Source organism: Lepeophtheirus salmonis, chromosome 7, assembly GCF_016086655.4.
Source record: "Lepeophtheirus salmonis chromosome 7, UVic_Lsal_1.4, whole genome shotgun sequence".
Classification (NCBI taxonomy): Eukaryota; Metazoa; Arthropoda; class Copepoda; order Siphonostomatoida; family Caligidae; genus Lepeophtheirus; species Lepeophtheirus salmonis.
The window spans coordinates 691,212-703,017 of NC_052137.2; the positions used below are offsets into that span (position 1 = coordinate 691,212).

General features: G+C 32.3%; 2 protein-coding genes across 6 annotated transcripts; one reads left to right on the forward strand and one right to left on the reverse strand.

The window, feature by feature from the left end:
* Nucleotides 1-1,969: 1,969 nt before the first annotated feature.
* On the reverse strand, nt 1,970-6,717 carry Ubqn (ubiquilin). Of its 2 annotated transcripts, none has more exons than XM_040716208.2 (7): nt 6,486-6,717; nt 6,318-6,395; nt 3,778-4,366; nt 3,267-3,712; nt 2,762-3,150; nt 2,591-2,694; nt 1,970-2,530 (listed from the first exon to the last, which is right to left on the reverse strand). In XM_040716208.2, exons 1-7 carry the CDS (start codon nt 6,522-6,524, stop codon nt 2,454-2,456), a joined length of 1,722 nt encoding a protein of 573 aa, XP_040572142.1. In that variant the 5' UTR covers nt 6,525-6,717; the 3' UTR covers nt 1,970-2,453. The 2 variants fall into 2 exon arrangements, with proteins under 2 accessions (XP_040572142.1, XP_071746338.1); XM_071890237.1 differs by having other exon boundaries at nt 3,778-4,926; nt 6,061-6,395; nt 6,486-6,627.
* Nucleotides 6,718-8,093: 1,376 nt separating this feature from the next.
* dnt (tyrosine-protein kinase Dnt) lies at nt 8,094-11,710 on the forward strand. Of its 4 annotated transcripts, none has more exons than XM_040717145.2 (6): nt 8,094-8,443; nt 8,496-8,820; nt 8,888-9,228; nt 9,319-10,493; nt 10,566-10,725; nt 11,142-11,710. In XM_040717145.2, exons 3-6 carry the CDS (start codon nt 8,998-9,000, stop codon nt 11,388-11,390), a joined length of 1,815 nt encoding a protein of 604 aa, XP_040573079.1. In that variant the 5' UTR covers nt 8,094-8,443; nt 8,496-8,820; nt 8,888-8,997; the 3' UTR covers nt 11,391-11,710. The 4 variants fall into 4 exon arrangements, with proteins under 4 accessions (XP_040573079.1, XP_040573078.1, XP_071746144.1 ...); XM_071890043.1 differs by having other exon boundaries at nt 8,118-8,469; nt 8,668-8,820; XM_071890044.1 differs by having other exon boundaries at nt 8,146-8,469; nt 8,754-8,820.
* Nucleotides 11,711-11,806: the final 96 nt, after the last annotated feature.

Here is an 11,806-nt window from a genome sequence, read left to right on the forward strand (position 1 = left end):
ATCAAAATTATTTCTGAAAAAATGAATATTCCGTATTTCATATTTCAGAAGAATATCAAGTGCGTATAGCAGTTCTTTGTTTCGATGAGATGGAAGTTAGAAGGACGTTTGAAATTTCCTCTAAACTTAAGCAAATATTTGGACAATGGTGAGAGGGCTTTTTCATGCGTGGAAGCAATCAATATATGTGAAATTTTACCATAATTCGACACACATGAAAAATAAATTGTTGTTCTCCATCATTGAGAGGCTTGAACAAGCTGGAACTTTAATCCTAGCCATTGCATATTATTTAGGTAACGAATCATTAATCTCCCAGTTACAGCTCTTTCCTGACAACTTTTCATTTGAAAATCCTGTGGATAAAAAACTCCAAATTTATGCCTTCCTGGACTGTCCTCATTTGCTCAAATCATTTCGAAATCATTTATTACATCATGGATACATTTTCAATGATTTTGATGGTAATTCTGCAAGTTTGACTAAAGAGGACTTCCAAGACCTTCTTGAACAAGATTGTGATGAGTTGGAGATAAACTTCAAAGTGAATAAAGAATCTGAATAATTATATAACGTTAACTGGGAGCCTTACAGGTTATTTAATTGAGAGTAAATCCTGAAGGGATCAGTTGAGTTCTGTTTTAAAAGAGACTCCATGTGAAGCTTTATTTACATAATTATATATTTTATTATTCGTAAGTATATTGATTATTTAATTAATGACGGGTAATATTTAAATATAAATCTCTTTTAGTATGTAATCATCTTGAAATATATTGTTTGTTCAAGAGGATTTTTATTCAGAATCCCATCTATAAATTAATGAAAATGCAAGACAACTAGTTACAACTGTAGCGCAGCTTTTATCTAACACAATGTCCAAAACATTTTTATTCATCTATATGCACAATAAATATTAGTTAATGATTGGTTTGACTATAAGAATGCTAGTAAAAAACTTTCTTGTGGGTTTTGTATACATTTGGAAGAACAAATGCATTTTTAGAACGAAATGAAGGGGTTATTTTTGTCCATCAAAGTGATGGGGAAAATTTTCGCCTTCCATTTCGAAAGGAAATTTTAATCTCCATTTGTTCAACAAAATCATTATTTCAAAGTATCAAGAATGATGGAATGAAATTCCTTTTAACCACTCATCTAAATCAAGATTGTCTGGAAAATATATTCTCACGGATTTGTGCCATCACAGGAAACAATAATCATTCATCCCCAGTGGAAGTCCTCAGAAGACTAAAAGTAATTTTAATTGAAAAAAAAAACAACATGAACTTGTCATAAGAAATCCAGTTTTTGAAGAGGAGTTAAATGATGAGGATGGAACAAATTCTTAGAGATGCATATTTTTTAAATAGATCTTTTTGAAAATTAGACATTAAATATTTTTTTATAATATAAGCTATGATATTCCTCATCACTATCTATGTTATAAGGGTCTAAAGAAGAGTGTTGTTTTTGATCATTTTTCAGCCTACAAATGAAAATATTTCGAGTTCAGAACAAGATACAGAATCAATAAGACACTTTTACATTAGTTTTATTCATTTTGCTTTTAATTTGGGCATTGGTTTAAGGGTAAAAAATGACTGAACGATGATAGTACCGAATTACTATAATCCCAGATATTTCAGAATTCAGATGTCTGAGAGAAAATCTGCTATCAGTTTTGGATTCTGCACTGTAATATAAATTCCTTTTTTGGCTTGAATTCATTTGAACAAAATCTCCTCCCCCCCCCCTAATTGTTCCCCTGTGTAATTCAATGAGACGATTTTTACGACTTAGGACGGGACGTCAAAATTTTGTGACAACTACGTCCTGAAATGATATTATAATACATTATTTGAAATCAAAAAACAAAGTGGGTTTATGAATGGAAATAAAATATATAATATAATTGCACCCGTTATGTCATGTTATGTCGTAGCAGTTTTGTCATAAAATCTCAAGATTACTGTAAAACTACATATTTATTATCAATCATAATTAAGATACATCCATTTTTTATTCTTCAAAGAGAAGAAAAAAAGTTATACATAAAATTTTATTTACAAACGTAAATGATGCAGCACCTCAGTAATTGGATTTTGCAAATTTAGAGAATGCTAACAATATTTTTATTTTATTTTTGTTCAAATTAACAAATTAGGGGCTGAACAAAATAAATTCTCATACATCCCTATCATTATTTAAAATATTTCAAAGTTCATGTGATTAAATGCTAAAGGAAAAAAAATGAACAAATTATCATTAGTTCAAAGAAAAGAAAAATCACAATTGAAAGGCAATAATTTAAAGTAAAACAGTTCATCAAAAATAAAAAATGGTGAATAACATATTTCAGCAAGACATTTTATTCATCTTATGGAATAAGAGGAAAAAATTGCATTTTAACTCAATTTAACAGATTTTAAAACATTTTTTAGGATATTAAATTAGCTTTGAGGTCCAGCTTGACGATTCAGCAATCTATCAATGGCTGCATTAACATCTCCATATGTAGCAATTAAGGCTAGAAATAAACATTCTCATTTGTTAGTAAATGATAAAAATATAACAATATTAGACTAACCTTGTATATTAGCTTGTCGATCCACAAATCCCATACTCGCAAGAGTTTCTAACTGACTACTAAACCTCTCTTCTGGGGGATTATTTTGTCCTTGTGAATTCATTCTAAAAAATGAGAATTAAACAGCATTTAAATTTAATTAAGGCACATTAAAAATCCAGTTGAATTTACCCTAAAATCATTCGACTCATTAATTGACTAAACACATCGCTATTTTGCTGATCTGACGGGGTAGTAGTGGTTGTAGGGGTACCTGGTTGCTGCGTATTACCAGAGGTTGTATTAGTATTTGAAGAAATTGTGGAATTAGTAGTTGAGGGCGATGATGTCGAAGTGGTCGTAGTTCCCGTTGTTCCAGTTGAGGGTAAACCTCCAAATCCGGGACCAGATGATGGTAAGCCCATTGTAGAATATACATCTGGAGCAACGTTTTGTAATCTCTGCATTCCATTTTGAATTTGCATTATGGCTTCAAGTGCATCAGGATTCGTCATTAAATTTTGTACAGATGGATCCTGCATTTGATTAACAAATTGAGGCATCATACCCCTCATTCTCTCCTGAAATATTCAATCAGAATAAGTACGACAATTTAAAAAAAAGATAATTCATTATTTAACAGTACAAGATAATTTCACTTGATCATTCCAAGAAAATTATGCAAAGGAAAGCTTACTTGTAATGCAGGATTCCCAGAAAATAATGGATTGTTACTTATTAGTTGTGATGCAGCATCAGGATTCTGAGACAAATACTGCATAACAGACTGAGTATATGGAGCATTTAGCATATTCTGCATCATGCTTGGATTATCCATCATTTGTTGCATCAAGGACTGCATTCCCGGAGAGGAGAAAAGATTGTTACCACTACCAGCGACGCCACCGCCTCCCAAACGTGGAGAGTTGTTATTGCCGGAAGAATTACTGGAGGAGCTACCTCCACTCCAAGGATTTGGAAGTGGAGCAGCATTTTCACCGGTACTTGCAGAACTATTGATAGTTGAATTGCTATTCCCACCAGACAATGCTCCAAAGGGATTTCCTCCGAACTGCTCTTGTGCAGCATTTAGCATAGGCTCCTGTATATTTCTGTACATTTCTTGCAATGCATTTTGTCCACCTATACACGGATGGATAAATATTATAAAAGTGTAAAATATTAAGCATTAGTATAAATAAATCAACCTGGAATAGATTCTAAATTGGACATCGCTCGATCCTGATTTCTCATAAGTTCTTGTAACATAGCGGGATTTGATGCAATTTCCATAGTTTGTCTCATAATCTCAGGATTGTTAATCATATGACCAATTTCTGGGTTTGACTCCATTAATTGTTGAATTTGAGGATTAGATTGAATTAAGCCTCTCATGATTTCGGGATTTGACATTAAGTTTTGTGTAACAGGTGAAGACATGATTTGTCTCATCATGTTAGGATTACTGAGAACCTCATTTTGCATACGCTGCTGCATTTCCATAAAGTTAGAACTACCCATTCCTAAGGCAGAGAGCCCAGGAATACCACCCATCCCTCCAAGTCCAAACGGTGTCTGAGATGTATCTTGATTAGACCTCGGAGTTGATGATGGTTCAGGGCTAGTATTTGGAGTGTTTGAACTTGTATTGCCCGTACGAATCACCAAATGAACAGTCATTCCATTTTTGATATTATGTGTATCAAGAGAATCATTGTCTTTCATGATTTTACCAGCAAATATGAGACATAGTTGCTCCACTGGTGCAGTAAACTTCTCAGATATTTTGGCTTTAAACTGTAATGAAGAATACATACACAAATGGAAGAGGAAATATATATAAATATACATGTAGACAAAAAAAATATTCATATCTCATTGAAATCATTGTTTTCAATACTAATAGGGAACATTTTTTATTATAACTTTAAAACTGTAAGTGATTTTAGATATATGGAATATACATTTTTTTTTTAAATAACTTGTTAAGAAAATAAAAATAAACAAATTCAACAAAAATTAACCCTAACTTTCAGAGATTAATATAATTTTAAAAATAAAAGAAATATATGAAGCCAAAATAGACTAATAAATAACCATTATCATTTATGATTATATATGACTAATTCACCATCCAAGAATATTAATATTAAAAAATTGACTTTTAGTTAAATATATTTGTATATTTTTTTCCATTCATCACACGAATCTATAACTAATATTGATGACTATGAAAATTTGGAAATATGAGAATGATTTGCCCATATAATAATGAATGACATAAGTCAACAAAATTTTACATTTCAAAAATCTTTAGAATACAATCTCCGATCTTAGTAGACGCACTGACCACGAATCTGTAATTAATTATTTACTATGAAATTAATGTTTTTGAGAATTTTCGATTTTAATTTTTATTCAATTCCTGTAGTAGTACTTTAGGCAATGATCATGAATCTCCTTTACTTTTTTCAAATCAAATCTGGTTCTAGAGAATTTTGAATTTGAAGTTTCGCCCTTTGTAGGTTTGAGAAAAAAATTAATAATTCATATAAATTTAATTTATTGTTAGCAAAACAATATATTTACTTCAAATATATAGTTATATTTCATATGTAAACATCTTAACTTGAGAAAATGTAATTTATAGGTTAAAGAACAATGCTACTTTAAAGGTTTTGTTTAAAAAGGAATAACAAATCGATTTTTCAATTGTTTTGATGTCAAAGGGGCTTACTTGAAATATGAATGATCAGTATTTCATGTCAATTATTAGTTACTTCAAATATATAAAAGGGTAAAAATACTCCAAAAATGCCTTACTAAAATTCTCTAAAACCAGATTTGATTCATAACAACTAATGGAGATTCGTGATCAGCGCGTCATGTACTACTACAGGAATTGAATATGGAATTCAAAAGATTTAGATTGTACTTCTGTAATTCATTCAAACATTGCCCGTCTTTGCTTAGTTCCTATTTTAACATATTGATGTCAAATGATTTTATACTAAAAAGCAAAAACTATACCGAATGCATAAATAGTCATTTCTATTTTAGCATGTAAGTTTTTGATTTAAAATGATTTATTATTAGCATCGAAACATAAAAGATGATATTTTCTTTTTGAAATGCTCCAGCAAAAGTCACCAAAGTTGGAGAACAGCTCCTAAATGTATTCGATTGAGTTATATAACCTCAAAAGAAAATATCGTAATGTCGTAAGAGATAGAAGCACATCCCTCATTTACAGAGTATTATTGGTTTTTGAAGCCTTAAATTGGATTTTTCAGGATTGGATGATGTAAATAAAATATATGCACATACTTAAAATAAGCATAGTACTTTTCATAAGAATGGTGTATCCTTTTTATACTTAAAATATGTCTTTTAAATCTATACAAGAGTCCAAATAATTGGAAAATTTCTCTCAAACCAAATTTGACAAGTAAAAACTAATGACAGATTTGTGATCCACGGGTGTTAAATACTTCTATTATAAGTACATAAGGATTTTAAAAGACTATTTTTTTGTGGGCTGACTAATAAAAGGGGTGATGACAAGAGAGGATATTTAATTTCTTTTGAAGGCTCTAGCTCCAATGGCAAGAGCCGGAGGACAGTTCTTTTATAGTAAAAAAAGACATCAACTAAAAGTGTTTGACTTCTACAGCCTTAAAAGAAAGTCCATAGGAGGAGTGAGAAAATGAAGCGCATGCCGCATTCATTGAACATTCATAATACTAACATCTTTGATATTGGCATTTTCTTCGATTTCGATGGATTGTTTTTCTTTGGGAGTCTTGACCGTGATGGTGATCAGATTCTAGAAGGAAATGGAAGGAAAAGAATGAGTAATGAGACATAGGGATCAATGGAAATAGGCGTTATATAACACTATGAATGAGAAAGGTACCTGGGACTCAGGAGTGGATTCTTCCATGTTATCTGACATGTCAAAAAAGAGTGGAGGATGAAGGAATTTTTCGAGAGAACAGGACCAAAGACCAAAACACAACAATGACGAATCACAAAATATTTTTTATTAATAAGAAGAATCTAATTTAGAAAAAGAAAAAGAAGATAGAGAAAGAGAAACAGAGAGCTAGAAAACGACTTAAAAGAAGTACCAGAAGCACACGGCTCACTTCAGAGACCATTTCACGCAACCTTTCATCTGAAAAGAAATGGAAAAAGGCCCGAAGTCAGTTGGTAGTTGCCCCATTCTTCCCAAGTAGGGACTCATTATCCAATAGTTATCGACAATTGTTATCAGCTGAATAAGAGGTCATTCTAATTCAACCATTCAACGTTCTTAACATTGATATGGAAAAAAGAAGAAGAAACATCCACAGCTCACAATGAAATACGATGTATATTTTTGTGTATACGAAGTAATGGCGTGAGAAGAAGGCCAAAAACTTGACGTGGATTATTCTAGATCATCAAATGTGCCCAGTCAACACAAAAATAATCAATTAGAAGGGTCTAAACTATAGTTACAATTCGTGGGTATCTTAACTCATCCAAAAATTTGGACAATAAGCCTATAATTACTCAAATATCTCAGTAAAAAATTGGGATTAACTATGGTTTAAATGAAGAAAAAAAATATTATAAGTTGGGATTTTATCACTTTCTTGATTTTTGTTATATTTTTTTTTATGCTGACGTACTACATATTATTCAATAGCCAACTCACAATTCATATTCAGCATCAAGCTATAATTATCTCATATTATCTCATGATAAATGTTAGGTATAACATTTATACAAGGAATTTCGCATAAACGCAATATTGTATAGAATATATTAAATATCATACGACCAACAATAGTCTTTTCATGTTGAGCATAGCATGGGTTAAATATCTTAAACAAAAGTTTAATGGCATGCAAATTAAAAAAATGCTTTAGCTAAAAGACCCAATTCATTACCGGTATTTTTTTTGCTAAATATTAATTAAATATCAACAAATGTGTTAAACTCTGTGAATAATTATTGTAAACGGCCTAAATATGAATAGTGCTTCGTTTTTTGATAGTTTATTTTAGTTTCGTATGGCATAATTCGTTGAAATAAATGTGATAGAAATGCATTATTAGGATTGTAAAAAAACAACAAAAAAACATGAAACGTGATAAAAGATTATGAAATTCCTCAAGAATATGTCAAGATGTCCGTGATATAATTAATACAGAATTGACCCACTTTATATATAATATTAGGGTTATGAAATATTCATAGACCACATCATGATTTTCATTTAGATAATATTTGAAAGGAATGAGTTTCTATTTCAATTAACATCTTTTGAGAGCAATAAATTTGTTATCACTGACTTTAAAGAAAAAGGCAATATGATTGAGATGTTTTGTCTTCTCTTGTGAATGATGCAAATATGTCCGTATAACAACACATATGACGTGTAATCCACAAAATATCAATGTGCTAATTTAGATTTAAAGAGGGGGGAAATAATAATGACATCATTATATACTCTATAATTAAATATAAATGCCTTGACTGAATATCATCAGAGTTGTATAATTGTGAGTGGCCTGGAACAAGTACAATAGTTTTTGTTGTTGCAACCTAAACAGAGTCTTTTTTTTTTTCCAAAGCTGCTATCATAATTCTATATTTCTAGAAGAGTTTTATGTTTAAAGTAATCTTTAGTGCGTATGATCATTAATGACAGAGAGTAAGACTGATTCTATAAGTATGAACCCTCCTCAAACTCAGAGTGGAATGGAAGATCGATATCAGAGTAATTTCGGTCTATATGACCTTGCTATATGCAGAGTGGGCTTTAACGTCAGACAGATTAGCTGCTCTTCTCCCCAACTTTCTTCAAATTGTCAGGATGACCAGGTTAATTTTCGTTTTTTAACATATAAGTAGGTCATATTTTTTACAACTCTAGGAATAACTATCAGTTTCTATTAGAGTTTTTGTTATTGTTGACAATCTCTGTGAGCGCTTTTGAAGTTTATTTCTCTGCTGCTCAGAGCCATGTCAATACTACACTAACCCAAATATATACTGTGTATTTTGTTGTCAACTGCCGATGTTTCTGCTTCTTTTCTTTATATGAGTTGATTGAACGTTGATTGACCGGATTCAAATCCTCTTTTGTTCAGATGTTAACCATTTCCGCTAGTAATTGGATAATTTTTCCCAGGTTGGGAAGAATGGACTGACTACCAACTTATTTTGGGTCTGTTTTTTGTTTTGTTTTCGGATGAAAGGTTGCGTGATATAATGAATAAAAGTAAAGACGGGCTATATAGCTATTACTTATTAGTTATTACTTAGTTTATTTATTGTGATACTGGAGAGGGAAGTCCTGCTCTATATGGAAAGGGTGATAACCATCATTCATCGCCGCTATGAGGAAATAATGGGCTAAAGAGGGGGACATCGGAATGGGGTACGTGTGGTTGAAGGCCTTTCTGCTATGGCAATGGACCCTGTTGTTGAGCGAGGGGAGTATGGACCTCTTTATCGAAACAGAGGAAGTTCAGAAGCTTCTGGGGCTAGATCGAAGTATTTCCTATCTCAAAGATGGAGTTCTCAATGCTGCTGCGTCGCAATTTGTACTCCCGGTTCCCTCATCTGTTGAATTCCTTTTATTCACTTGGAAAACGACTCAGAAAGTAAAATAAATCATTTTCCATTTTGGCATTTTAATAAATAATTATTTAATATTATGAGTTTTGAGATGTGTGATATTTTGGTGTTTGCAGGTGGACTACGCTCTATTCTTGGAGCGCAGTGATTCCGAGTCCATGTATCAACCTAGTGTAAATGTGAGTCATCGCGGTACTGTCCCACGAAAGGAACAAGTCTGGCGTGTCACATTACCCTGCTCAGGGCGAGTGAAAGCAGATGTTCTCGTCACAATTAAACTCTCTCTTTCTGGACTCACGGGCTCAGAGAACCTTACAGATATATACCTTAAAAGGAAAAAGACTTGTGAACTGAACCCAGACCTGATCTCTGGTTTTCCTCAAAGGCACGATGAATTAGATATCTTTACGAAAAAAAGACTTTTGCCAGCCAAATATTTATTTGTTCGTTTACTCTGTATTGCTGGTGGGATTATCTTATCAGTATTATTAGTAATATTCTCAATTCAGTTTCGACTTAAATTAAAGGAAAAGCGATTGACATCGGAGAGCTCCTCTGAGGAAAGACAAAGACTTCAACAACAGCAAGAAGATCCGGATAGAAAGCTATTTGTTTTAGATCAGCCACCTCTTGAAGAAGCTCACCGACCTTATATACCTCCACATCATCAGTTGACCAACAGTAGACCACAACCGTCTTTGGTATCTTATCCTTCTTTACATCGTCGTCACCATGAGCCATTTTTATCAGATGCAGAATCTAGAGTTACAGACTGGGTTCAAAAACAAACAATGCAATCACAGACGACGACTATGACCCCTGATGAAATCATGACTACATTAAATGTGGATAGACTTAGGTTAAAACTTGGACAATTGATACTCGAAGGTACATTTGGTCGAGTGTATCAGGGTACAATCCTTCTCACTGATGCAAACGGATTAGAGTCAGAATCTGACGTTATGGTCAAGACTGTTGTATCAGGCTCTTCACACACTCAGTCTCAACTCCTCGTTTCCGAAGGAACTTCCCTTTTCTTAGGAGCATCTTCTTCTACAGGTGAAGTTCACCGTCATATTCTTCAACTCATGGCTTCTACAATGGATGGTACAAGTCCCATGCTCGTATATCCTTACATGAGTCAAGGTAACCTCAAAAAGTGGCTAACATCGGGTATAGCCTCTCAATCTACTCATCAAATTGTGAACATTGGACTTCAAATACTCTCTGCCCTTCAGTATTTACATAAAAGAAGAATTATTCATAAGGACGTTGCAACAAGGAATTGTTTGTAAGTGATATTTGTTTTAATTGGTTTTGTATAAATAGGAAACTCAAACACACATACACACTTTCTTTTCAGCTTAAATGAAAACTATTTGATTAAACTCTGTGACTCAGCCTTATCCAGAGATCTCTTCTCTGCTGACTACCATTGCTTAGGTGACAACGAAAATAGACCTGTCAAATGGATGCCGATTGAAGCTATAGCCCTTAGGAAATACTCACGGGCATCAGACGTTGTAAGATCTTTAAAAGTTAAACAAGTCAAAAAAATATATTTTTTCAAAAATCTTTTAAATTCAATAATCTATTCTATTATTACTCGACGCACTGATTGCGAATAGGTAATTTGTTTTTTTCGTATCGAATCTGGTTTCCAATATTTTTTGAAAAATTGAGACGTTACTCATTTACAAGCCCAAATCCTATATATAGCCTTTTAAAATGGTATCTTACTCAAAAGTTGACTTCAAAGTTATAAAAAGGGTAAAAACACTAATAAATAAAAATTCAAATCAAACAGATTTAATACGAAAAAATAATTACATATACGTAATAATTGAATATTGATCTTTTAAGATATTTTTTTTTGTTGACTTGCGTTATTAATCAATGCTCACAGTTTTTCACGTATTATTATATTCTTTTGTTTTAGTGGTCCTTTGGCGTTTTCATGTGGGAGCTAATGACTCGAGCTCAGCAGCCGTTTGCAGACATTGATCCTTTTGAAATGGAAGGTTATCTGCATGAAGGCTACCGACTTCACCAGCCAAATAATTGCCCTGATCAATTGTATTCTATTATGACTCTTTGTTGGAGTGGGCGCGCTGCAGAACGAGCAACTGTGCATGCCTTACACAATAACATGCAAGTTTTCCAAAGACAGCTACAACGATTTGTTTAAATGACATTTTGAAGACTCGACTTTAATTAAGTACACTCTTAATAGCTTCAATTTTTTTTAAGTACACCTAATTAGTTATAAAATCAATGTTATTGTCATGTAATTCCTAAAATATGTGCACAAAGGACTGTTCGTCTCCTTCTTTTTATTTATTTACAAAATACTTATCTTATCAGGTATACGTATTCTATTCATAAAGTAACCTATTGCAGCTTGAAGCATTTACATACATTATTCTTTACTTTTTTAGTCATCTATATAAGCTTTTTTTATTTTAAATAATATATTTATTAAGTGGAAATAAACGTTGTTATTTCTTCTCTGACAGACTTTCTTTTTATACTTAGCTCATTATTGAAACGGGATACTTCCATAATAACTACATAGAACCATTAAACAATACTCCGGACACCGCT

Coding starts and splice junctions, on each gene's coding strand:
- Ubqn (XM_040716208.2), bottom strand. CDS start 6,524: ATGTCAGATAACATGGAAGAATCCACTCCTGAGTCCCAG. Junction 2,695..2,761: donor ATGAGTCGAATGATTTTAGG/GTAAATTCAACT, acceptor CTCATTTTTTAG/AATGAATTCACAAGGACAAA. Junction 2,531..2,590: donor TCGACAAGCTAATATACAAG/GTTAGTCTAATA, acceptor GTTTATTTCTAG/CCTTAATTGCTACATATGGA.
- dnt (XM_040717145.2), top strand. CDS start 8,998: ATGGGGTACGTGTGGTTGAAGGCCTTTCTGCTATGGCAATGGACCCTG. Junction 9,229..9,318: donor CTTGGAAAACGACTCAGAAA/GTAAAATAAATC, acceptor TGGTGTTTGCAG/GTGGACTACGCTCTATTCTT. Junction 10,726..11,141: donor ACTCACGGGCATCAGACGTT/GTAAGATCTTTA, acceptor CTTTTGTTTTAG/TGGTCCTTTGGCGTTTTCAT.